This window comes from Mustela putorius, unplaced genomic scaffold (assembly GCF_011764305.1).
Source record: "Mustela putorius furo isolate JIRA1106 unplaced genomic scaffold, ASM1176430v1.1 tig00000224_pilon_pilon_pilon, whole genome shotgun sequence".
Lineage (NCBI taxonomy): Eukaryota > Metazoa > Chordata > Mammalia > Carnivora > Mustelidae > Mustela > Mustela putorius.
In genome coordinates, this window is record NW_025421321.1 from 9,585,907 (window position 1) to 9,613,471 (window position 27,565).

Genomic DNA, 27,565 nt, shown 5'->3' on the forward strand with positions numbered 1-27,565 from the left:
GCGCGTGCGCCGCAGCCCCGCCCGCCGACCCGCCTGGCTCTTATCCCGCTCGGCGGCAAGCGCCTGGTTCTTAACTCCCTTCCGTGGCCTCGCACGCGCGCGGTTCCAGCCCCGGCCTCCTCCTCGTCTGGCCGGCGGGGGGGCCATGGCGTGTCGGCGGCGACCCGAGGCTGGCGTCGGGGCCCGCGGCGCGCTGGCGCTGCTGGCGCTGGCTCTGAACGTGCCCGGGGCCAGGGGCCGGGCGCTCGAGTGGTACTCGGCCGTGGTGAGCACGGAGTACGTGGACCCGCACACGAACCGCACCGTGTGGAGCGTCTCGGAGAGCGGCCGCTTCGGCGACAGCTCGCCCAAGGAGGGCGCGCAGGGCCTGGTGGGCGTCCCGCGCGCGGCGGACCGCGACCCCGAGGGCTGCGCGCCAGACACTCGCTTCCTCGTGCCAGCGCCCGGCGGCCAGGGGGACGCGCCCTGGGTGGCCCTGGTGGCGCGTGGGGGCTGCACCTTCAAGGACAAGGTGCTGGTGGCGGCGCGGAGGAACGCCTCGGCCGTGGTCCTCTACAACGGGGAGGGCCACGGGAACCTCACCACGCCCATGTCCCACGCGGGTGAGCGGAGGCCGGGGGACGCGGGGAGGCGGCGGGGGGGTCCTCTGTAGCTTAGTCAAGGGCGGCAGCCCTCTCGACCTCGGCCTTGATTCCCAGGGGGACGCCGCGAAGGGGCTTGGGGCGCGACTCTGATGGCTTCTGGAGGTCAGGAACTGGGAGGGAAGCTCGATGGGCGCGCCGTGACACCCTCGGGGCTTTTTGGGGCCTTAGGCGGGCCTGATTAGATCTTCGCCTTGGGCCCTTCAGGTGCAGGGGGGGTGCCCTCTGGAGGCCCTTCAGGTGTAGGGGAGAACGAAAGAAATAAACACCCACCCGAAGAGGATTGTGGTGGAAATTCTCATGATTGCTCAATCGTGGGTCCCTTTCCATTCATCGTTTTCACAAAGTCAAGTGAGGTAGGAATTGAAGCTCGCTCCTAGCTCACTCCCAAGGTCTGGCAGTCCCTTCACCAATGTCAAGTGGTGGTTTGGTCGGGCTCTGGTTTCTCCACTTTCATAAAACGTGTGTGTATTCTGAACTTCTGAGTCAGAAAAGCTGGATTTAAGTGCGGATATGCTTTCTCACTTTCTACATGTAAGGTTGTAATAACCGGCCCTACTGCTAGCCCTCGAGTCTTGAGTTTAGATGAAATTTTCCAGGTTGTGTTCATTCAGGAAAAGGTCTTGCTCTTTGCCAGGAGACGCTTCCCACACACCTATTCTCCAGGGCAACAGGTTGCGTCTTCAAGCCCTGGTGACAATTTGAGAATCTAATTTTGCAAGATGCCCTCCTCAGAACTGAAATCCGAGTGCTATGGGACCTGAACCCAGCAGAGTGAACATTTTTCTGTTACGATTTTTAAGATCATGACTCATTCTGAATTTATTGTGATTAAAGTCTTTTTTAAACGTTGCTGCTGCTGCAAGTCAGACATCCTATTTCCTGTACTTTTGTTTTTCATTCTGCTTTGACTTCTCAAAAGCAAGTTCGAACTTAACTCTGGTGACAGAAAAGAGACTTTGGATTTGGTCTGTTTTAGCTGCGATGGGAATAGAAATCAGTTGAGAGGTGAGAAAATGGAGAATGTTAGAACAATTCTTTCAAGAATTGAGAGAATTCAGTTCTTTCAAGCACAGCTCAAGATGTGCTGAGAAGTGTGCAGAAACTATGGGACAAGGGGGGGTTAGGGTGGATGATGGTAGGGCATATTGAAATTGGATGGTAGTGATGTGGTAGAGATCCAGCAGTGAGGAGAAGTAACCCCAAGAGTCCACTCTTAAGAAGGCCATGTCTAGGATACTTCGGAGGGGTTGGCCTTAGTAGAGGGAAATTCTCAGTTGCAACAGAAGGAAGTGGTTTTGGAAGAGGAAGTAGGAGCAGAGGCCTGTGTGGTGGCATTGGGTGAGGTGCCACCTTTGGTGCAGCTATTCCAGTGATTACAAGTCTACCAAATTGTCTTTGTACCCAAGCCGTGTTTCCATAAAACTACCATGAAAAGCCCTGTCAGATTTCAGAGACCATTCCTGATACATCCTATTGATGATGTTTTCCCAATTTTAGTAGTTCTTTTTTTTTTTTTTTAAGATTTTATTTATTTATTTGACCAAAAGAGACAGAAAGAGCACAAGCAGGCTGAGAGAGAGGGAGAAGCAGGATCTCTGAAGAGCAGGGAGCCCAATGCAGGGTTAATGCCCAGCACCCTGCGACCGTGATCCGAGCTGGAAGCAGATGCTTAACTGATCAAGCCACCCAGGTGCCCCCAATTTTAGTAGTTCTGTCAAAGAAAAGAGGTTAGTGTGTCAGGATTGTCTGAGTCTGGGTCCTTGCAGTCTCTTCTGAGTCTACAACATCTTCATTTGGACCTTTTCTTTTGAATGGCTGGCGCAGGGACTACAATTTCCTAAATCTGTTTACTGCATTTTTTGATAATGATGTTAGCATTTTTCCAGGGTACTAGCACTTGCTCTAATCATGGGTCAGCCACCTTGCTTATGTTATTTGACATAATTTAGCCAGGCCCCAAAAAAAACATCGTTGATGTTTATTTTAAATCCTCGTGAGTTTCTCTTCTGTTATCAACGTCCATTCTAGTCTTTTTACCCTGAGAATCATTCTGTTTGAGAAAAGAGATAAAAGTAACAGCTTTAGCAATTTTTTTTTAATGTGTGGAAGTTCCCCAGTGTGTAGGGAGTGTGCTCAATGCTCTCCATGCAGTGGTTCCCTTAATCCTCCTGACAGCCTTTTAACACAGGTGCTTTAACCCCATTCTTTGGATGAGGAAACTGGTCCATGGTAAGGGGAGGGGGGAGAGTATGCATTGCCAGATCATTCTTTGTTGTGGGAGGGGCTGGCTGTTCTGTGCATTAATGGGATGTTTAGCATCCCTGGTCTCTGCCTACTAGATTGCAACAGTACTTACCCAATTGTGACAACCAAAAATGTGTCCAGATAATACCAAGGGGGGGGCGGTTACTGATGACAAAGTCATCCAATGTTTTGAACCACTGACTTAAAGGGAGATTAATTTGGTAGCATTGTGACCAGCAGTTTAAACAGAGAAAAACCTGCAGAGACGCTAGTCCATTGGGCTGATCCACGGAGAAATAAAATTGACTCTTGAACAACACAAGGCTTAGAGGTACCAACCCCCTGTGCAGTGGAAAAGATTTTCTGTATAACTTTTGACTCCCCCAAAACTTAACCACTGATAGCCTCCTGTTGACTGGGCATTTTACCAATAACATAAACAGTAAACACGTTTTATATGTTATTATGTATTGCACATAATAATATAAGTTAGAGAGAAGGAAATATAATATAAGCTAGATTCTTATAAGCTAGAGAGAAGGAAATGTCATATTAAAATCAAAGAGAAAATACATTTACTATACTGTACTGTATTGGGGGGGAAAATCCTTGCATAATTTAACCCACACATTTCAAACCTGTGTTGTTCAAGGGTCAACTGTATAAGGGCCAATACTGTAGCAGTGACTATAGGAATGGAAAGGTATGACCTTCACAGAACTTGGCCCAACTGGGAAAAAAGGTACAGATGTATCATGACTTTTTGACAATGAAATAGCATTAAGAATTGGAATGAATTAAGTCAGAAGACAAACTGGCTTTGACATACTTGAATTTGAAATGTTACATAGAACCTTGAATGTAGCTCAAGTTAGGTTTCTTGGATTTTGTCAGAATGTGGCTGGCGGCAGGAAAGACCACAGATTTCAGTGGTTTTGATGTTCCTGTGTAGCACTCGTGTTCTGCAAAACAGATAAGAGATGGCTGCTTGTAAAATTGAATCATGAGTCTTTTCCCAAATCTCAGGGAGAATTTCTGCAGTTTTTCTTAAGCCTGTTGCTTGGCTGTACTAAATCCAGTACAAGATACTTTGGGTATAAATCAGTGTTTTATTGTGTTTCTAAAAATCATGATTTTAAGATAATCTGTGAGAACAACTATAAGGACTATTAATTAATCTTAGTTAATTCTCTTTACTTTAGCAGACAGAATAATGAGTAGCCACTTTGGGCTAAGTATTGTGCTTGCTCAGGTATAGAAGTACATGACACATGCCTGCCTTTGAGGAGTTTGTGACCTGGTGGGAGTGATAAACAACTTTCCAGACAATATGGTTTGAATATTGATGGAATTAACACACATGGTCGCTTAGGAAGCATAAAGGAAGGGCATCTAAAACACATACTGCAGGGATGACTAGAAGTTAGTTTGACTAAGATGAGTAAAAATTGATACAAGTCAAATCATTAAAACAAAAGTTCTTAGGGATCCCTGGGTGGCTCAGTTGGTTAAATGTCTGCCTTCAGCTCAGGTCATGATCCGAGTTCTGGGATAGAGTCCCTGCTCCTGAGCAGGGAGCCTGCTTCTCCCTCTGCCCTGCCACTCCCTCGCTTGTGTGCACTCTCTGTCTCTGACAAATAAATAAAATCTTTTTAAAAAAAGAAAGGAAAAGAAACTTGAAAAAAATAAAAGTTTTTTAGAGCCTTGGCCTTACTTAGTTTGATTATTGTTGGTTAACAAATAGGATGATCCTTTAGCTGAAATCTTGGCATGTCCTTTTAAGCATAGATTCATTCATTCACTCTGTGTATGTTAACTTCATTCATTCTGTTAATAGCTGTTTACTGAGTGCCAACTACTGGCAAGGCTTAGAGCTATGTTTGAAGAAGGGGCCAGAGTTGGGTGGAGGAAAATGACAAAAATGTAGAAGTCCCTAGTGTTATAGAAGATGTGCATTTTGCATTTGCAGGGCATGATAAATAGTTTATGAATAATAAATTTTTGACGTGTATTAACATGATGATGATGTGCTGTACTCAAAACGATCTAAAAATGTGGATTTTAATTATGTATTTTGGTGCTGTAGGAAAACAGAAATGGCACCTCACAACCACACGTAGAAGGTAGGTTTAACTAAGATGGTTCCCAGAAAGATCGAGTTTTGAAGGATATGTTGGTGGAGAGGGTGTGTCTGAGCGTGAAAGGGGGGGGGGGTTGGTCTATAGGCATTCTTGGTGGTGGGAATAGCATTGCAAGAGACTGAAGCCCTGAGATAAAGTAATGCATTTAGGAACCCTGCAAAGAGTTGTATATTCAACAAATACAAAATATTTTTGAGCAAGTCAAATTATCCAAAACATAATTTAAATTTCCAAGAAAAGAATTAAACATTTGTTTTTTGTGCCCTCCCAACACTCCCTAGTCAACCATAAAAACATTTCTGTTTCGCATAATAGCTTCAGATCTCAGAGACATTTGCATTCATATTGGGTGTACCATTTCTATTAATATTCTCTGTATTGGGGCATTTCAACTAGAATACAGCCAATTTTTCAGATAGATTCATGCATACAGAAACTCTTCTATGGGTCACCACTGCATGATACTTGGCTACAAAAACTAAGAAATAAGAACAGGTAGTACTTGTCTAGTGAGGGAGAGAAACCTATAAAGAAATTCTAGTAGGTGTATAAAACACCTACTAGAGCTGTATCTAAAAGGAACTGATGCATTGCAGGCACAAAGGGGTGGGTGGTGCTGAGAAGCCCTGTGTTGGGTTTGTGCTGAATCTTGAAGATTTGACCACAGTTTTTCCAGGTTTGGGGGCAGAAGGTGGAGAGGGCATGGAATTTATGAGAAAGAAAGAAAACCCAAAATTTAATGGGATTCTTTTGCCGGGACTCTTAACATGTATTTCTTGCTGCCTGAATTAGTTTTCTAGAGCAGAAATCTAATCCACCACTTTAAATATTTCAGTAGTTCCCACTCCCTTCAAAGAATGCTGAAATCTAAATAGTTTCCTTTGGGAGGAGAGAAATGGTACACTAGACTTACATGTAACCTCTAGAATTTTGAACCTATTGACCAAGACAGGATTTCTTACTTCTTTGTTTTTGAGCAAGTGGGAAGAGAAACACTGACATCTGAAAGGAAACAGAAATATATGCAGTTTTATTTCTGGCACGGAAGAGTTTTATATTACAGACAGTTTGGCTTGCTAAAGAGTACTATATTTGGTATTTATTATTTGACAAGTAGGTTTATGACCCTGTACTCTGTACACAGACATTGTGCTAAGTAAGACAAAAATAAACTGCCTTCGAGTTTTCCTGTCTAATGGTGAGAGGTATAGATTCTTTGGGGGAGGGAAAGGGATTGCACAAGATGACCATTTTTACAGAAGCATGACTGGTAACAGTGTTAAGGACTAGGGAAGAAAAGTCCTAAGAACTTTTTCTCTTCTCCCAAGTCTTTGCATATCTGTATGTCCTTTGAAGAAACTCAGCTGTGTAGTTGGGAAATAAGCTGTGATTTGCTCTCATGTGTACCTGAAGTTCTACAGGATTGGCCGGGGGAGGTGGCAATGCATGATGAAGTAAGGGCAGGGCCAGGTGAAGTGCCTGTACTTGGTATCCCTTCCAGTCATGCACATGGTGACCCCAAGCTAGTGCATTTTTACTCAGCTGCCGTATCTCCAGTTCATCCTTAAAAGATGTTCTAGAATATCAGTGAGTCTTCATCCTGCATTTTATTAATTTAAAGAAGTTAAAGAAGCAATCTTGCTGCTGTAATTAGTATAGCAAATGGTTTAGCTGTCATCCTAGACACAGTATTTTTTTTTATGATTTCTTTTAAATCAGCGAACTGTTTTAGTTTCCTAGGTGAAAAATTTCAAGTTAATATTGCAAGTGTTTTCAGTTCAGTGGATCCCTCTGACAATCACTGTGTCAGTTGCCCCTTCCTTTGAAAATTTTGGTGTTCAAGAACCTCTCTAGTCTCAATTCTCTTCCACCTCTCATTTATTCATTCATTTATTCAACAAATATTTATGGAACACTTCAGGTTCTAGGTAAGGCACTGGGGATAAAGAGATAAACAAGATACCTTTACATATACAGTAGTCACCCCCCTTATCATGGTTTCAGTTACCCAAGGTCAGCCTCGGTCAGGAAGTAGACCTTTCTTCCGACTTAGAGTCAGAAGGTTAGTAGTAACCTAACGTTAGGTCATAATGTCTACGTCATTCACCTCAATTCATCTGATCACATGGGCATTTTATCATCTCACATTGTCACAAGAAGGGTGAGTATAGTACAAAGTATTTTGAGAGACCACATTCATGACTCTTTTTGCAGCATGTTGTACAATTGCCCTACTTTATTATTAGTTGTTAATCTCTTATTGTACCTAATTTATAAGTTAAATTTTATCATAGGTATGTATAGGAAAAAACAGCATATATATAGCATCCGTTGCTATTTGCAATTTCAGGCAGTTCCTGGAGGTCTTGGGATGTATCCTTTGTGATAAGGGGGACAACTGTATTTTAGTCACTAACCAGATTGGACCTCACTATCCCAAATATGTCTTTATGATGATTTCACAGCCTAAAAAGCCTCCCTTTGTTTGCTTGGTAAACTTTTCCTGTCCTTCAACATGTAGCTCAAGTGTGCTTCCTAGGGAAAGCATTCTCTCCACCTAAGACAAAATTATCACTTCATTTCTGCAGCACTTTGTATTCCACTTTCTTAGTAAATAAGAAATAGTCCAAAATAGAAAAATTCTCATTCTCATTATATAGCTGAAGAAATACTCTCAGAGGGTAGTTTCTCCAGACTCAGACAGTGGATGACAGATCTGGACCGAGTCTGTGTGGTTCTGAAGATTGGGTCCCACATTAGGAGGCAGGACAGAGATAATGCATGGGTACTGGGTTTTCAGCCCCTAGAACTGGGTATATGACATTCAGCAGCTTTCCCAATTTCTGAGCCCTCATTTGTAAAATGGTAATTTGGCTTCTCTGCTTCAAGTGAGATGTAAATGTGAAAGTGCTCCGAAGTTGGTTTTCCCCGTTTAACACAAAGAACATTATGTCAGTACCGAAGTTTTATGTAGCTGTGACTGTGGCATGGAAACATTTATTTTCTGCGTATAACTTTTTAACTGAGACCAACACATGGGGTTCATTAAACCGTTCTTTCTACTTGAGTATGTGCTTGAAGTTTTCCACAAAAAGAGATTTATGAGAAAAGGCTTTCAGCTTATAAAGTGGCATGTAATTGTAAGTGGTATAATTATCCTAATAATTGTTTCTGTGCTTGTGTTTCTTAGCTTCTAGATGTTTGTTTTCCTGAAGGCAGGAAATGCCTTCCTCCTTATAGTGTCTCCCCAGTTGATGACATGGCAGACTGCGTGAGTAGGGAGACAAGTACAGTTTTTGCTAAGTGACACAAAGGACTGGCTTCCAGGCAGGAGCCACCTTAGAAGGGTGCCCTTCTGGTGTTTCAGTAACTAAATCCTGATGGCAGGGGGCCACAGTGGATTTGCTGCAGGTTAATGTTTCTCTCTGCAATAAAATTGTTAAAACACAGTTTTGAAGTGATGCCAGGGAACATTCTTTATGTGTATTTTATTTTTATTTATTATTTTTTAAAGATTTTATTTATTTGAGAGAGAACACAGCAGCAGGTAGAGGGAGAGGGAGAAGCGGGGGCTCCCTGCTCAGTGAGGAGCCTGACGTGGGCCTTGATCCCAGGACCCCAGGATCATAACCTGAGCTGAAGACAGGCGCTTAACCGACTGAGCCACCCAGGCACCCCTTTATGTGTATTTTTAAAATTAGTTTTTGAGTAGATAATATGTGCACATCGTACAGAATTTTTATTGTGTCCAGCTCCTCTCCCCAGATGCAGTCAGGGTCCCTAGGCTCTGGGTCGCCTTTCAGAGGCAGTCCAAATTGATGTGACATGCAGATCTTTCATCCACATAGCTTGACATGTTGCGCTTTCCCCTCAGTAGTCTTGCCTACTGTTCATTCTAATGGAGTCGCTGCCTCAATCTGTGTACACATACTATAGTGTATGTAACCCTTTTCCTATTGATGGATGTTTAGATTGTGATGGCAAAAACTTAAAGAAGATAAATTTGACAACAGATATCTTTACAGATAGCTCCTGTATACACATGCAAGTGTATTTGTGCATAAGTTCTTGGACATGGAATTGCTGTGCATTAAATTTCTTGGGAAAAATAAATAAAATTTTTTTGATAGCCATTGCCCTCCATGCAAGACTGTAATACTAAACTCCCCCTGCAGTGGGCAAGAATGCAGATTTGTGCTCATTCTTGCCATTATGGAGGATCAAAACTATTTGACCTTTGCCAGTCATATAGGTACAGATGGTCCCTGACTTATTGTGGTTTGACTTGGAATTTTTTGACTTTATGGTGGTACAAAAGCAGTACACATTTAGTGGAAACCATACTTCAAATTTTGAATTTGGATCCTTTCCAGAGCTAGTGATATGTCCTACAGGACTCTCTCATGATGCTGGGTTGTAGCGGCAGCCCCAGTTCCCAATCTGCGACATGATCACAAAGGTCAACAACCATTCTCTACCCAGATCACCATTTAATTTTTTTACTTTTGGTACTATATTCAGAAAATTACTTGAGCTAGCACTTTCCTGTAGGCATGGTGTTAGAGGATTTTGCCCAACAGTAGACTTACAAGTGTTCTGAGCATTTTAAGGTAGGCTAGGTTAAGCTGTGATGTTCAATATTAAGTACATTTTCTACTTAGGATATTTTCAACTTAGGATAGGTTTTCAGGATGCAATGCACATAAGTTGAAGATCTTTTTAATGTTTTCATTTGTACCATGACTTTTCATGAGTTTAAAATCTATTTGTTGGGGAATGACCACAGAGGTGTACAGGTTTTCTTTTTGGGGCAATGAAAATGTTAATTGAATTAGATTGTGGTGATGGTCACAGAACCTTTATGAGTATACTAAAAAACGGTGAATTGTATACTTTAAAAGGGTGAGTTTTATGCCATGTGAATTCTTATCTAACTAAAGCTGATACGTAAAAAAAGACTTTTTGTCTTTTCTGGAAACTGATTTCATTTCCTTTGTTTTTCTGTTGCTCTTTCTCTTACAGGAAATTGTTTTCTGTATTTGTTATATTAATGTGTTCGCCACCCCCACTTTGGCCATTTGCTTTTTTGCTCTTGATTCCTTGATTTTGCTCTTTTTCAGTCATGTGGAAATTTTTCATTTTTTAATTTCCTCTCTTTTATATATTTAAATCTTTGATTTACTTGGAACTTATTTTGCCATTAATTGTGAGAAAGGGATACAGCTTTTTTATTTTCCCTCAGATAAGACCCAATTATCCCCATACTATTTTAAAAAAATTATCCTGTATCCCATTGATTTAAGATTACAGTTTTATCATATACTAAGATTTTTTTTGTATTTGGGTCTAATTTCTGGACTTCGATTCTACCCCTTTTTTCTGGTTGTCTTCCTTAGCTACTACCACACTGTTTTAATTTCTTTAATTGTAAAGGTTAGTTCAGGTTTTACTTTTAAAAAGTTTTCCTGATCATTTGTGATTATTTTTCCCCTAGTGAACTTCAGAAACAGCATTTTTAAAGTTTAAAGAATTCAATTGATAATTTATGGTTATTATATTAATTTATGGATAGATTTGTATAAACTGTTTTACCCCTTTCCTAATTTTTTTTATATTATGTCTGCTCATTCCTTCAGACTAGTGTTAAATAATAGTGATCATAGAAGAAATTCTCAGATTGCCTCCCTCTGATTAATAAGCATACTTTAGGTATTATGAGGTTTTTTTTAAGATTTTATTTATTTGAGAGAGAGAGAACGTGGGAGGGAGAAGCAGACTTCCCGCTGAGTGGGGAGCCTCATGCTGGGCTTGATCCCGGGACCCCAGGATCATGACCTGGGTGGCAGATGCCACCCAGGCGTCCCTAGGTATTATGTATTAATATTCATAAGTGAAATTAGTCTGGTTCTTTGGTTTATTCCCATGTTTAGCTTTATTTTCTAGAAATAATTTTTTAAACTTCTTTTTTAACTTTATAATCTACTGTGGAATAATTTTAGTACCATCAGTGTTCAAGTTTTGGTAGTAGAATTCACCGTGGAATTGAGTGGGGCTCTTACCCTTGCGGGGGGAATAGTTATTAGAGAACTGTTATTTTTCTAATACAGTCAGTCTGTTTTCTGTTTTGGGGCCAGTTTTGGTAACTTATGTTTTTCTTGAAAATTAAATATTTTTTGTAAGTTTTTAGATATTACATATAGACAAGCTGTACTATTCTCGTATTTTTCTCTTACTTTCTCTGTATCTCATTTTTGTTCTTCATATTGACTTTTTTTTGTTCTTCCCCACAGGAACTGGAAATATAGTGGTCATTATGGTGAGCTACCCAAAAGGAAGAGAAATTTTGGATCTGGTGCAGAAAGGCATTGCAGTGAAAATGACCATAGGGGTTGGCACCCGTCATGTACAGGAGTTCATCAGTGGTCAGTCTGTGGTATTTGTGGCCATCGCCTTCATCACCATGATGATTATCTCATTAGCCTGGCTGATATTTTACTATATACAGCGTTTCCTATATACTGGCTCACAGTTTGGAAGTCAGGTAATTATGGGTAATTCTTTTTAACTTTGCTTTTTAAAAGATAGTTCATAAATATTTCTTAAATATTCCCTGCAACTATATTAGAGTTTTGTGGGGTTTTGGGTTTTCACTCGTACTATTTAATTAATATAACTTTTTAAAAATAATTTTTAATTAGACTGTATTAAATTTTCTGTTCTGTGGGAAATATCTTTAAATGGGGTCATTTTTGCATGTTTTGTTCCTCTGAATACCCTCTTTCTCTTTTTCAGATATAAAGGAATAATAAATAGGCCTGAGGTAGAGTAGATGTGGTTCTATGTTTAAAACAAGGAGAACCCTGGGCCTGAAGATGGGAGGGGCTTCCTGGCTTCTGCTGTGGGGCAACTTTTGAAGCCATTTATCTGCAGAGAGATAGTGTCTCTGTCACAGCAAAGAAGAGGGCACTTGAAGAGACAGAGGCTTCCACAGATAGGCCTTTGAATTTCACACTTACGTATTGTCTTGAAAAGCCACTCTTTTTGGCTTTGTAGGTAGTCCTTTCTGGTCATCTTGTACATGCTGACTTGTTGAAAACTTCTTTCTTTTTTAGGGACAGATATTAGTAGATGAATCAGTGGGACCCCTCTTCCCATCCTCAGCTTCCTACTCTATTGCCAATGTTTACACATAGGCATTGGTTTCTTCTTCAGGCATGGAATTGAAAATAAAGTCTTGATCAAACACCCCTAAGTTATATGTGGCTGTTTTATACATTAAGATGTAAATGGTAATTTTTGTTTTTTTCATTATAGTCAATTTAACTTTTTTTTTTTTAAGATTTTTTTCTGTAAGTTTAGGTGAATTTTTTAAAATAATGACTTAAAATTTTTAGTGATAATAATATTTTTCCTATCTAAGAGCCATAGGAAAGAAGCTAAGAAAATCATTGGCCAGCTTCCACTTCATACTGTAAAGCATGGAGAAAAGGTAACATTTTCATGGGGTTTTTTGTTTCTTTTAGAATAAAGTATGTATCTGTTTATATGTCTAACTAAAACTTTCCAGTCTATTAAATGCACATTGAACATGTGGGGTTTTGACTAGTTTGAGTTAGTACTAACTTGCATACTTGTATTCAGTGTAGAGAAGAGTTGACAGAAGTACTCAGTTGCACATGTGAAGAGCCACCTAAACTCCTTGGCACCAGAGAAGGTAGCCACTAGTTGTATACAGTTATTTTACTTTAAATGGATAAAATTGACCTTAAAATTCATTCCTGAGTCACACTAGCTACATTCCAAATGCTCAAAGGGCTTGGCTGGCTGCTGCCATACTGGATAGGACTGACATGTCCCTCACTTAAGAAGGCTCTACCTGTTGGTCAGACCAAGGTGACTCTAAGGAAGGTAAAGAACTTCCAAGTTCCCTTGGACCATAGACCTTTGATACTTTAAATTCATTTTTGTTAAATTTGAGGCTATTGGCTATAAGTCCATTCTCTCTGGTTCCCTTAAATACAGGGGGGGAAAAAACTGGGATTTATAGAGAAGGGGAGGGAAGATGTACTTAAAACTACTTTTGGGAAAAACGAAACATTTTGACATGGCCCACCTGGGACATAAAAGGTCAGAATCATACCAGAGTTTTAAAGCATTTTGGGAATGGGACATATCCTAAATCCAGAACCTCAGAATCTTAGAGGATCGATTCTTTAAGAGGAAAACAGTTGCTAATGCAGTAATAGTACTTTTTAAAAATGGTCTGTCTTCTTTGTCTTGAGATGTTGATAAGTGAGTTGACTTGTTAGGTATAGGTTCGTTCTGTTATTTTGATTTTTACTTCTTTTCACCAAATTGTTGAGACTTCATCTATTCCACCCTCCACTCCCCATTCAAAAACGAGAATAACTGCACTTATTTTATGTATCCCTTCTTTGGACCAACTTGAAAGCAGAAATAATACTCATTAAATTATAGATCTTTGATTTTTTAAAAAACTTTGGATTTTGATATTAATCATTTTAATATTTTAAGATACTCTTAAATTATATTCTTCAAGTGTACTTTAAGATGCTCTTTTAAGTATCTTAGATACTTAAAAGTTTAAGATACTCTTTTTAAGATACTCTTAGAATTATATTGTTGGTTTCCATTCTTTCCCTAATGCCTTATATAGAAAAAACAGTTGAATTTTTTTTTTTTTTTTTTTTTTTTTTTAAAGATTTTATTTATTTATTTGACAGAGAGAAATCACAAGTAGATGGAGAGGCAGGCAGAGAGAGAGAGAGAAGCAGGCTCCCTGCTGAGCAGAGAGCCCGGAATTTTTTTTTTTAAGATGTTATTTATTTGACAGGGATCACAAGTAGGTGAGAGAGAGAGAGAGAGAGAGGCAGGCAGAGAGAGAGAGAGAGAAGGAAGCATGCTCCCCACTGAGCAGAGAGTCTGATGTGAGGCTCTATCCCAGGACCCTGGGATCACGACCTGAGCTGAAGGCAGAGGCTTAACCCACTGAGCCACCCAGGTGCCCCATCAGTTGAATTTTAACAGTTTGTGCAGGATACTGGTTTCTTCCCATACAGATGTAGTGAACAAAAAAGTGAAACAAAACAAGTTTCTCATGTTACGGCTTGAGATTAGCACTTGAAGTACAGACCTCTGAGGGTCATTGGAGAGAGAGTCTCCACTGAATGCCTGTGACAAACTCTGCATGTATGGCACATAGCCAGTCACTTGATGTAAGCATGTAATTTTATGTTCCCCTTAGAATATGTCTTCTGTTCCATAGCAGGAAATCTCAGTCTATAAATATGAATAGAGATTTATATGTATAATATACTGAATTAAGTCTTTGAGAACACAAGTAAATTGATAGTATCCTCTTCATGTTCAGAGCGTTTGCTTTTTTTAGGATTTTTTAAAGATTTATTCATTTGAGGGGCACCTGAATGGCTCAGTCGTTAAGTGTCTGCCTTAGGCTCAAGTCATGATCCCAGGGTCTTAGGATTGAGCTTCGCAAATGCTTCTTCCTTTCCCACTCCCGCTGCTTGTGTTCCCTCTCTCACTATATCTCTCTCTCTGTCAAATAAATAAATAAATAAAATCTTAAAAAAAAAAATTATTCATCTGAGGGAGAGTGAGAGCACAAGCAGGGGGAGAGTTAGAGGCAGAGGAGAAGCAGACTCCTCACTGAGCAGGGAGCCAGACATGGGGCTCAATCCTAGGACCCCAGGATCATGGCCTGAGCTGAAAGCAGGCGCTTCACCAACTGAGCCTCCCAGGAGCCCCCAGAGTATTTCTTTTTACAGAACATTTTTGAAACTGTGATTCTACTGTTTTTGAAAATTGTCAAAATAATGGTTAAAAAAAAGATCCCTAAATGGTCTGTGAGATACATATGTGGATTTTTCTTATCTTTTCTTTTTTTTTAAGTTTTATTTAAGTATTCTCTGCACCCCATATGGGGCTCAGACTTATAACTCTGAGTGCAAGAGTCCCATGCTCCTTTGACCAATGCTAGCCAGGTTCCAACACATGGATTTTCTGATTATTTTGATTAAGTCTGTACAGAAAAATGTTGTTTTCTTAAATCTACATCTTGTGCAGTTCTAGAGAGGTGTTTGGTTTCTAGTTTTTCTTTTCTTATGGACTCATTCACTATAATGTATACACTTACAGACCATTAGGGACTTTAAAAATTATTTCATCAATTTTGTATGGCATACGATAAGAGATAATATTTACTTTAGCGGCAACATACAATTTTAAGTGTTACAGAACTCTAATATAGTCTCTGATAATAGTAATCAGTTTTTACTGCTTGCTTGCGAACAAGTAATGTACATGGCTCAGTGTATTTTTTAAAATAATTACATAAGGACAGGGTAGCTAACATTGGAGCTACATGCAGACATTGATTGGTAGTTCTTGAATCCATCCCAGAATCAAAGAGAGTCTCATTGACCTGTCTTGGGTTAGATGACCCTCTGGCTGTGCCTGCTTTGATGGGATGAGGCCAGTTGGATCAATGTGGGAGTTACCCAGGGAAATGGGGCAGGGCTGACACTACCAAAAGGGTCGATGACCCTGGGTGCTGGGTCACTCAGTCGGTTAAGTGGCTGCCTTTGGCTTGGGTCATGATCCTGGGGTCCTGGGATGAAGGCCTGCATCAGGTTCCCTGCTGATTGCTTCTCCCTCTTCTTCTGCTACTCCCCCTGCTTGTCCTCTCTTTCTGTCAAATAAATAAATACAGTCTTAAAAAAATAAATAAAATTTTTAAAAAAAGGTTGATGACCCATAGCTTCTTAGAAGTGGAGATTTTGTCACAACTTCCCCAGCAAGTTTTATTTCCTTTTACCTTTGTTAATTTGAAGGATGAAAAACAGTAATTTATTTTAATCTGTAATTCTTTTATTGCTAGTGAGGGGAATATTTTCAAATATTTAGCCATTTGTGTTTTCTCATTTGCAAGTTGTAACTATGTTCTTTAGCAAATTCTAGTGAAAGTGCTCCTGTTTTGTTTTTAATGATTCTAGAAACAAGTAGCTTATTGGATATTCTCTTTACAAGTTTTATATTTGAGGGCACCTGGGTGGCTCAGTGGGTTAAGTCTCTGCCTTTGGCTTAGGTCATGATCTCAGGGTCCTGGTATCGATCCCCGCATCGGGCTCTCTGCTCAGCAGGGAGCCTGCTTCCCCCTCTCTCTCTGCCTGCCCCTCTGCCTACTTGTGATCTCTGTCTGTCAAATAAATAAACAAATCTTAAAAAAAAAAAAGATGCATTACAAGTTTTATATTTGAAAAATAATTTTTATTACAGTAAAGTAAGTATTTGCATTTCTACAACCCTTAAAACATGAACACTACCCTAGTATCAAAACTGTTCATGTCTGATTAGGTACACAACGAAATTTTTTCCTTCTCAGCCAGATTCCTTAAATCTCTGGATAGTGGTAAAAAGTAAATACTGAGTAGAGATTGTGTTTAGCTTCTGGTTGTACCCTGGTATTATTAAGTTTGTCATTGTTTTACCCAGGATGCTGTGAGTTTTATCAAGACCATGTAGCAATGATACAGTGAACTCTTTTCTTTTCCTTTTTATAGGGAATTGATGTTGATGCTGAAAATTGTGCAGTGTGTATTGAAAATTTTAAAGTAAAGGATGTTATCAGAATTCTGCCATGCAAGTATGTTTTTTTTATCTTTCCTGAGATGCTAAAAATTACTGGATAGATTTCTTTCTTTTTCTTTTTTTTTTTTTAAAGATTTTATTTATTTAACAGACAGAGATCACAAGCAGGCAGAGAAGCAGGCAGAGAGAGAGGGAGAAGCAGGCTCCCCGCAGAGCAGAGAGTCCGACGTGGGGCTCAATCCCAGGACCCTGAGATCATGACCGGAGCTGAAGGCAGAGGCTTAACCCACTGAGCTACCCAGGCGCCCCCTGGATAGATTTCTGACAAAAGTGTTAATGTTTCTTTTTTGATGCTGTCACATGATCTTGTGATCAGCTCCTCCTTTAGGAAGCAAGCTTCAAGCCTTCTAGGCTTCTGGATTATATTACTTTAGAATTTCTTAGCAGACCTCAGGCCCTAAGGCAGACCCATTATATATCTTTGCACAGATTGGCTTTTAGTCTTAAGCAAGATTTCATTAGAATCCTGAGCATTCTGTCATACATCTAGCCGTTCAAAACGTACATTATGTGGGAGCAGGGAAACTGAAGCATGACAGGTGAAGGCCCCAGGGGGGAGGGCCAGAAATGGTTAGCAGAAAGTCAAGGAGGATAGTAGTTTGTTGTTATTTGCACCCTGGCTTTTAGTTCTTCTGGGGTAACTGCAAAATAAATATTTCTCACTTTAGGTACACGAGGGGCTTTGCTTTAGCAATGGGAAGTTGTGATTTCCTTTTTTTTTTTTTTTAAATAATCAGATACTTTAACTGATAACTGTTTAGAAGAAATGGCTGTAACCAGAAGTGTATCTAAAAATATGTTTTCAGTCAGACTAATTTGAATTATGCTTCCCACCTATTAGGTCAGAAATTAATAATATATAATTACGGTTTCCTTTATGTTTACAAAGTAGTATATATATAAATATAGTAGATTAAATTCTCAGTAATTCTATAGTGAAAACAAATGAATATCAGAGTAACAAAATCGTCCAGAATAAAGATAGCTAACTTTTGTCTACAGGCATTTATATGAGGTTGGTGTGGTGGGTAGTTAATGAATTACTGTCAATATATCCTTTGGAAAGTTTTTTGTTTTTTTTTTAAGATTTTATTCATTTATTTGGCACAGAGAGAGAGAGAGACAGTGAGAGCAGGAACACAAGCAATGGGAGTAGAAGAGGGAAAGCAGGTTTCCTGCCAAGCAGGGAGCCCAACGTGGGGCTTGATCCCAGGACCCTGGGATGGTGACCTGAGCCAAAGACACACTTAATGACTGAGCCACCCAGACGCCCCTCCTGTGGAAAGTTATTAAAATAGGAAAGAATTTTCATCTAAGATGGTTTAGGGCAAGTCTTTCTGACTTAAAATGATGCGTGGAATGCAGCATAAATGAGTGGCCTGTGGCTCACTTCTTTGTTACACCAGATACGTCCTCATGGCTGAGCTGGGTTTTGTCCTACACCCTCACAAGCAGACATGTTGCTTGCGCACATTTCATGGTCTTCTGATCTAGGGTTTTTACTTAATTTTCTTCTGTGCTTTAACAGATTTCCCAGTAAAGCCAACATGTGCATTTTTGTTAAAATTATTCCATTGGGTTAGTCAGTTTCAGTTTCAGTTTGAGGATAGAAAGGTCAGAAGACTAGCTAGGCTAGACTATGTTACGTAATTAAATAGTGTTATTTTTTTTTTTTTAAGATTTTATTTATTTATTTGACAGAGAGAGATCACAAGGAGGCAGAGAGGCAGGCAGAGAGAGAGTGAGGAGGAAGCAGGCTCCCTGCTGAGCAGAGAGCCCGATGCGGGACTTGATCCCAGAACCCTGAGATCATGACCTGAGCCGAAAGCAGCGGCCTAACCCACTGAGCCACCCAGGCACCCCAAATAGTGTTATTTTTAACTGCATTAGCAGATTTCAGTATGAAGAAGAGGTCTTCACACAACAGCATGAATAGCGAACAGTTGCTGGGTGTTTACTGTGTCCTGCACCGTTGTAAGCATGTTACGTATTTGCTGCTGAGAACTGGAGTGGAGGTGCAGAGGTTAAGCAACTAGTTCAGAATTCCAGTGTCACGTCACACAGCTGGTGTGGGAGCCATGGGTCCTATACCCACTCTGCCTGACTCCTTATCTTCATCCTGTGGGAAACAGATTCACTATACAGGAGGCAAAGTTAGCTGACTAAGACAAGTCAGTAAAAAGAAAATACAAAGGCAATTTTTACTTCTTCAATTCTGAAAAGTTATCATTATATAAGAATGTGGAATATACAAAAATATGTTGAGACAGAAAATAAGTGGTTTTTTTTAAGCCTGAGGCCCAGAGATAATCTGTTGCTGTACTTCCATTTGATTCATTTTGTGAACTTACATAAGATACTCTCAGTTTATTATTATTAGTTAGCTGTTGGTTTATTTATGCCACATTTATTCCTAAGCAGCTTTTAAGTAAGTTACAAAGGCACAGAAAAATACAACCTAGCATGAAGCGAAAATAACCATGCTATTTTCATGGCAAGAAGGGAAAATTTCCCTGTTAAGTTCCAGACTCTGTTTAACTTGGAAAGTAGAATAGGTAATTACATAGAGTAAGTGAATAGAATGTTGATATGAAGTCGTTTAACTTGTACTGAGAAGATGAGTTAGCAGAATGTGTTATTTCCTTTATAAGATACAATCATTTATTTTAAAAAATTAACACATACTTAATCTTTTTAGGCATATTTTTCATAGAATATGCATTGACCCATGGCTTTTGGATCACCGCACGTGTCCAATGTGTAAACTTGATGTCATCAAAGCCCTGGGATATTGGGTTTGTTACATTTTTGTTTATATTTAATCTCTGCCCCAATTCTTCTAAGTGATTCAGTTTCAGTACTGACCAGAGGCAAGAGGAGTGGACTGAGTGCTCCTTCGAACATCTTTGTGGTTCCCTGAAGAAATTTTCCTCTTGATTAAAAATGAATATTTAAGAAATCCCAAAAAGTTAATGAACTCTACTGCTTTTGTGATTATAGACTGATACGTCATATGTTTCCCCCGAGTATTTGTAATTGCTTAGTGCAGTATATTGTTATGCTGCCCTGTAGAAGGTATAAATACTCCTCAGTTTCATATAAACAAGAATTACAAATCTTTGAAATGAAAGGAGCCTCATACATTTTCTGGCTCAAGATGCATATTTTACATATGAGGAAACTGAAGCCAACACTTCTCGACACCAGGTCTCAAATTTCTGGGTTTGGAAATCATATCTTACTGGGGAAATTGGTCCTGTATGGAATTTGTTCCATTGGTTTGTGGTACTTAGGTGGTCATAGGACCTTCCTCCAAAAATGAAGACATGAGGGCAGAGCGAAAGAGAGTTCTTCATAGTAGCCAGCCAGGTGCTAAGGGCCTTACACACATTATTGCATCATACCCTCATAGCCAGTCTGGGAGGTAAGTACTGCTTCTCTCCCTATATTTACTAATTAGGAACTTGAGCTTAGAAAAGCCGAGTAGCTCACCGAAGGTCACACAGCTAGTACTTGGGAATCTATTTTCAGATACAGGTTTGCTTAATTCAAGGGTACAAGCTTTTAACCAGTAGTCCCACCCAAAAGGGGAAGACATAGAGGTGAAAAAAGCCAGATTTTTCTAGATTGTTATTTTTTATTGTTTTTAGAATTTTCATAAAATCTTTTAACGTCTTAAAAGATTCCTGATTAAATAGCAAATAGTTTTGAACTAATGATCTTATTACTTTAGAAAAAGTAATTTAAATGTCACATACTTTTCTTATTGCTAAACATATTTTTTTAGGGTTTTTTTAAATAATTACAATAGAGTTAGAAACCTCAAGGAGTTTTTTCTGTGGTAAGCATTTCATGCACCTTATAGCCCCAGTAGCCCTCAAGGAGTCCTCTCATATTCTAGCTTGGCGGGTGTTGGAAAGATAGTTGAGCAACTGCCTTGATTACCACTGTCATTTTCCATGAATCATATATTTTTTTTTTTTTGGTAAGATGTATTTATTTTAGAGTGCGCACATGCATGCACGAGTGGGGGAGAGGGACAGAGAGAGAGAGAGAACGTTCAAGCAGACTCCCCACTGAGCACAGAGCCCAACACAGGGCTCAATCTCATGACCTAAGCTGAAACCCAAGAGTCTAAAGGGTGCTCAACCAACTGAGCCACCTAGGCTAGGCGTCCCTGTGAATTATATTTCTCAAGTATGAGTTCCAGAATGCCTCCACCATAGGTACAGGAAAGGAGGAAGGTCAGCATTCAAGAACTCTTACTGAAAAAAAACTGTCTTGCTTTGATGTCTAGAAAATTTGTCTTTCCTCTAGAATTTCAAACATTTGTTTGTAGTTTTTAATAATGATGGCTCTGTTTAGCAGGGGCATAACAGTGAATTTGAGACTTAGTGAACTGAGCCTTTGTCTTGGACCCCCTTCCTGGAATTTGAAGCATTTTAAACAGTACAATACAGGGAGAACGACAGATGTTTTTTTTTTGCCAAAGTTTTCCTTTTTCCTCTTCTCCTTTCTCTTTTCTTTCATTAGGTAGATCATTTTAAGATATTTTATGATCTAAAGATCATTTTAAGTTATTTTCTTTATGGTCAGTAGTTTTAAACCTGCTTTTCATTTCTAGAAATTTTTGTAAGGGTATTTCACTAAACCTTAGCACTGAGACTAATCCTCATGAGTTTTGTTTTTGGAGCTACATATACCATACATATATTTCACACATTAAAAATGAAGATTTATTTTGCATCAGGTTGGATTGATTTTTTTATTAGAATAGTAATTTCAGAAAGCTTGACTATGTCCTAGAAGTGTGATTTCTTTTTTGAAGAACAGAAACCTGTAGTAACTTTAAATCAAACTCTAAGAAATTAACTTGTCTTGCCCTTAATTGTTTTTACAATTTTTGATGAGTGTGCCATTTTATTTACTCCCTTTGCCCCTCCTGCATTGGATTTTGTAGACAGTGATGATACACTGTCGTATGACAACTAGTTCTTGTTCCCAAGGAAACAGCTGTGGTGAGAGGGCTGCCATCAGTCCTTCATGTGGACTTGAGAGGTGGTCCTTGTGTTAGCAGCTACAACCTTCTTGATGTGCCATTTGTCGTTGTTTTCATTCATTCAGCATATTCATTCAGCATGTATCAAAGGAGTGCTCTCTCAGGTGCTAGATTGGACCTTGACTTGGGGAGACAAAGATGAGTAAGACGCAGCCCTTCTGGTTGTGGACTTTCACTTTCTGGACTGTGAGGGCCAGGGCATACACCCACGCACAACGCTGCAAAGGAGGTATGTTTGAAGTGCCGAGGAGCACGGAGAAAGGAAATTACCCTGCCAGGTAGAGTGGGAAGATAAGAGGGTGGTTTTTTAAGAGGGGAGTCTGAGCTGGGTGTTAAAGGATTTGCCTGCCAGATCAGTATATTGCAGATGAGGGTGTGACCATGTTTGGCTTTGAGACTGGCAGGTGGTTAAGTTTGGCGGGTATTTTGGTAACTATCTGGGAAAACAGATGGGGTAGGCTGGGTGGGATTTTGGACATTAAGGCTACTCAGTAGGATTTGTGGTTTGATGTGTCTGGAGTCTGTTCTGAGGGTGTTCAGTTACTTAGCAGTGAGAAGGAGGCAGCGTTACTATGTGGTTCAGGAGGAGGGCTGTTCTAGAACTGGGTGGGGCGGCAGCGGGAGGAGCCATATGGTGTGCCCTCACCCGGAAGCCTGGGGAGGAAGGTGGAACCAGCACCATGTTCTTGGCGTGAGCCTCAGGCTCAATGTGAACAGACAGCCACCCCTCCTTTACCAGGTTACCTCACAAGTGGTTTCCTCTCACAGCATGACTCTGGCTCTGGCATTACTCAGAAAGGTATCTGGATAAACCTCTGAGACTGGGCTGTCACTTTCCTTACCCTGTTTTTTTATTTAACACAGCAAATGGGGGAGTTGCAGGTACACTGACAACGGATAGACACTGTCTTGAGCTGATAGAATCCACAACGGATTCTTCTAAAGTGAATCAAACGCAGTCTGAAGCCCTCTGTTGTCAGACACTGTGTTCTTCTGAAACCCTGGTGCCCAGTAAGACAGTAGGGCAGTTTGAGGCAATCATCCAAGATCACAGCCACAGCCAGGCTAATTCACACCCCCTGTTCAGGAAGCAAGGAAAGTGTGTCTGACAACGGTTTAGAGTTTAAAAGGTGGCATTCCTTTCATCAAGGGGAAAAGCAGTTTTTCAAATGAACAGTGTTTAGGTCTTGGAAAGCTGCCTATTGAGAAGTAATTCATTTTCTGATGTTGCTAAATAAAGAAGACATTAGTGTTTTTGCCCTATATTGTGTATAAAAGTAAATACTTTATAGGAATTATGAGTAATGATTATGAAATGATAGACAAGCTTTGACTGTGTTATTCAGACAAGGTATTTTCTTTTGTTCTCTCAAGGGAGAGCTTGAAGATGTGCCCGAGACGTCTGCTCCAGAACCTACCCCTGGGAGTGTTTTGGTGGCAAATTTGAGTATCAGTTTACAAGATGACAGAAGTGAGGGGAGCAGTTTGCCCTCGTCTTCCACTAGTGATTCTGCACCACCGTGTGACGCTAGTTTCAAAGAAGATGCAGGTGAAAACACAGCCTTACTAGGTAAGTGCCTTGCACGTTCTAAAACAAAATGATGTTAGCAGTGGGGAAAATAATGCAGAAAAGCATAAAGGACAAAAAACCCCATAATCCCACACCTGTGAATACCATTTTAACATTTTGGTAAATACCTTTTCAGATGTTTTCTGTGTTTAAGGATGGGAAGAGTATCATATATGTGCTGTTAGGTAACCTGTTTTCCCCTTAACATGTGAAGCTCTTTATGTGGTAGGTGCGTGATTCTGTGTGGTACGTAGTGTCACAGCTCCAGTTCACTAGAATTTCTTTAAACTGCACCCTTTTGGTGGACTTCAGCACTTTGAAATCATGTGTATACCTACCACTTATCCGATTGCTTCTTGTCATTCTGAGAGATAAAATAGAGTGAATTGCCTTTTTTATTATTATTACCGAGAGAGTACCTTTTCATAATTGTTTGTTGTTTTTATTCCCTTAGGAGTAGCCTGTTTCATGTTTACCTTGTTTTGCTCTGGAGAAACTAATTTTTTCATGTCTTTGTCGAATGTATTGTATATTTCTCCCCCAATTTTGGTATCCTTTGGTTGATATATTTTGTAGACAGAAATGTTTCATTTTTCTCTAGTCCAACATATTGTCTCATGATTCTGCCTTTGATAGCATGCTAACTTGGAAGGCCTTCCTCATCTCAGGATCTAAGTATATTAACCCATATCTTACTAATATTTGTGGTTCTGTATTTTATTACCTTTAAATCTTTAATCCACATGGTTGAAGAGAAGATTTAACCTACTTTTCCCCAAATGCTTAATCAGTTCTCCCAATATTTAGTGAATTGTAATTATTTTAGTGACTAATAATCTAGTGAATAAGACATATCAACGTTTTGATATTGCCAAGGCAAATCCCTTCATCTTGAGTTAAAAAAAAAACTCTGTACTAGTCTGCATTTTTTAAAAAAGGTTTTATTTCTTTATTTGACAGAGACAGCGAGAGAGGGAATACAAATGGGAGGCAGTGGGAAAGGGCTCAGCTTTCTGCTGAGCCTGATGCGGGGCTCAGTCCCAGGACCCTGGGATTGTGATCTGAGCCAAAGGAAGATGTTTAACGACTGAGCTACCCAGGCGCCCGTATTCTACATTTTCTAAAAAAAAAAAAAAGTAATCAAATTATTTGCTAAGTGAAAGAAAATCCCATTAGAATTTTTATATTACTTTAGCTGGGAAGAACTAATGCTTCTAATTTTGAATTTTGTCATTACGGGAAGAGGACACATAATTTCCAAATCAGTGACACTCAAACTGAATCACTTTTGTATTTGACATGTTTAAGCTGTCAGGCAAAGATAGCTAGAAATATTAGAACTGGGGTTTTAAACTGGTATCAGAGGGAAAAGACCACATTGTGAAAGAGAAGGGGAGCATTCATTTCATAACCCTGGAAGGTGGCAAGGGCATTCTCCTAATTAGCTCCCTGGCCTCCTGCTGGGCTTGAACCACCTCAGGGATTCCATCAAATTGAGCTCAAGTACATGCCAGTGTGGTTTTTGCCATTGCCTTCAGTCTCCAGAAAAGAAACTAAATTTCCTTTCTTTTGTACTTGACCACCCTTGAGATAATTAAATGCTGCTGAGGACTCTTATCCTGACAAAATGTCTTTCAAAAGCAGTCTCCCATGTTTCCTGTGTTCTTGTTACCTGTCGTGCATTAGTTTATCAGCATCTCTCCTCTCAGCTAAGATGATATCATGTGAAGTAGTGCATAGAAATAAAGGTGGAAAAAGAAGCTAGGCTATAGAACAACAGAATGTTAGATGCCTTCTGAAGAAGCTGGGCCCCCTCATACTTTCATGTGCTCGCGCACGTGTGTGTGTATGTGAGTACGTATGTGTGCCATGCATGTGTGTGTGCATGTGCACTTGGTTTCTATTTTTTTGCCCCCCCCACCTTTTAAAAAATATTTCCAAGTATTTGTTAACCAGTAAGTTGACAGGTAATTTTAAATGATAATGTTCTTTCTACTTTATCACCATACCAATATAATTTGAGAAATGTTAAATTGGAGAAATCAGTTCTTTTAAGCAGACATTAGTACTTCCAAAATAAAATATGGCTTCACTTAAAGTTGAGAAAACATTTGCTGGGGTCTTAGGAGCAACCAGAAATAAAACATGGAAATTATTAATAGTAGACTACTTGCCGAAGGGTGTTTCCCTGGCGAGTGCTCCTTCTGTTGTCCAGTTGACCTTCTTGGCTCTGACTGTAGGTGAGTTCAAGTATTCTGAGTTTAAGGAGTATTCTGTTCCTGTAAGAAACCTTTGTGCTTAAATTATTTTGTCTTACTCTTCCTAGTAATAACAGTCTGTCCAGAGTTAAATACCTGTTCCTCTTCCAAGATAGATTAACCTCACTGTGCCTGTGCTTAATCATCTGTAAAATGAGTATAATAATATCCTAGTCCTCATTGGGTCACATACATAATCCAGTAAATGCTCGCTGTTTTCATGGGCAGTGGTGACACCATCATCATTGTCGTTGTCACAGCTCTCTGGCTTACTTTTGAAAACATACACTAATACCACCAACCAAGACTTGTCATTTCTTTATAGCCCCATGCTGATCAGAGTAATGTTGGTTAGACTAATACTAGAAAACCTCTCATAATATATATGTGAAGAAGATGCTTGTATATTTTTCATGACTTTCTGAAATGAGTTGCCATTTTTACATGTAAGTTTTGTTTAAATTTTTCTGTTGTTTCTTGAGTTAGAGCCTCTAAAGGATCTGTTTATGTAATTACAGTTTAGAATATGCGAAGTTACATTGGGTTTTATTGCTTTGTTGTAGAAGCGGGCAGGAGTGACCTGCAACGTGGAGGACCCATCTCCTCACGCACATCCTGATGACCACATCATGGATAGAGCTTTGGCTTGAATCAAAGGACTTTTTTTTTTTTTTTTTTAAACTTCAGCACATAGTTTGTATATTTGAAAATAATGTACATTCTTTTACCTTTCAGATTCTGATTTGATATCCAAAGGGCTATTTTATTCTTAAAGAGACGTTTTGATTAGTTTTAATATATTTATCTACTAAAATGTATCATTTATGATAAACAGTATGTTGCTTTGGACTATTACAGAGACCACTAGGAAGGCACTCTAAAGGTCAGGGTATGTTTCTGAATAGTAGTCTAGCTGCTACGGTACCGTAAAAACAGGATTAATTTTGCTTCTCAAGGATGATTTTAGACTGAGCAACTGAATTTAGACCAATGGAAATGCAATTGTATAATTCAGTGATTGATCATGAGTTTTCCCTGGAGGAAAGATTTTTCTAGAACATTAAACCTGTGAATGAGATGAGAGAAATCTATAGCTTTCTTGAACCGCCATGTCATCATCCAGAGACTTCGAAATCTAAGAAGACTTCTTCATGATTTTCTCTTGGAATTATAGGAAAAGCACTAGATGGACTTTATTTTAGGCTTTGCAGTTTTCCTTTTTAATTTCTAATTTCTTATGACACCTTAAAGGAGAGGGAAATTTGTCCATTTTTTCCACAAATAAAAAAAGCTAAGATTCTGTCTGCATCACACTTAAGCAATAAATTTTTCATTGCCTTAAAATTTAAAAAAAATTTTTTTTCATTGCCTTAAGGGAAATCGAGTAGGCAGAATTATTTTTAGTAAATGATGACTGTATTAGTCCCAAGTGCTATTTAATCTTTACAACTAAAAAGGTAATAGATGGAGAATTTTGATTGTCACTACAAAAGAAACAAGCAACCAGTTTTCTTGATTGGTTTAAAGCAGACTTAATGATGACCTTGTGTCATCTATCCTTTTTTTTTTTTTTTTTTTCCATCTATCCTTTTTAAAATCTTGGCTGTTCTTGTAGGTGAAAGGGTCAGGTTAATGTAAAGCTTTTGGAGATTGTGCTCTTTAAGTTTTCTAAAATGATTAAGCACACACATAGTCTTCTCCCTCTTGGAGGTGGAAGTGGAGGAGGGTGAGGGAGAGTTACCTCTTAACTGTTGTCCTTTGTTCCTTCTAAGCTAGTTGCTGTGTATATCTTTATTTTGTGAGTAAAAAATAAATGTTGAGAAAAATATAACTTTTAAAAATCTAAAGAATTTATTCTTAAAGCTGCATCTAATTGTATATAGTTTATTTTTTTAAACTGTTTGTTGCACCTGGATTCTAGCCATAGTGAAACACTTGGTGAGTTTTACTTTTTCTTTATT

The 27,565-nt window shown here is 39.4% G+C and overlaps 1 protein-coding gene across 3 annotated transcripts; it reads left to right on the plus strand.

Annotated features, from left to right (window-relative positions):
• RNF149 (ring finger protein 149) lies at positions 1-27,435 on the plus strand. 3 transcript variants are annotated; one of them, XR_006606002.1, is made up of 7 exons: positions 1-602; positions 11,320-11,570; positions 12,450-12,518; positions 16,630-16,712; positions 19,416-19,512; positions 21,842-22,005; positions 23,151-23,245. XR_006606002.1 is itself a non-coding variant. In XM_004753045.3 (7 exons), the coding sequence occupies exons 1-7, from the start codon at positions 146-148 to the stop codon at positions 26,221-26,223; spliced, it is 1,209 nt and encodes a 402-aa protein (XP_004753102.1). In that variant the 5' UTR covers positions 4-145; the 3' UTR covers positions 26,224-27,435. The 3 variants fall into 3 exon arrangements, 2 of the variants coding, with proteins under 2 accessions (XP_012911834.1, XP_004753102.1); XM_004753045.3 differs by lacking the exon at positions 21,842-22,005 and adding an exon at positions 26,168-27,435 and having other exon boundaries at positions 4-602; positions 23,151-23,346; XM_013056380.2 differs by lacking the exons at positions 16,630-16,712; positions 19,416-19,512; positions 21,842-22,005 and adding an exon at positions 26,168-27,435 and having other exon boundaries at positions 2-602; positions 23,151-23,346.
• The last annotated feature ends 130 nt before the right edge of the window (positions 27,436-27,565 follow it).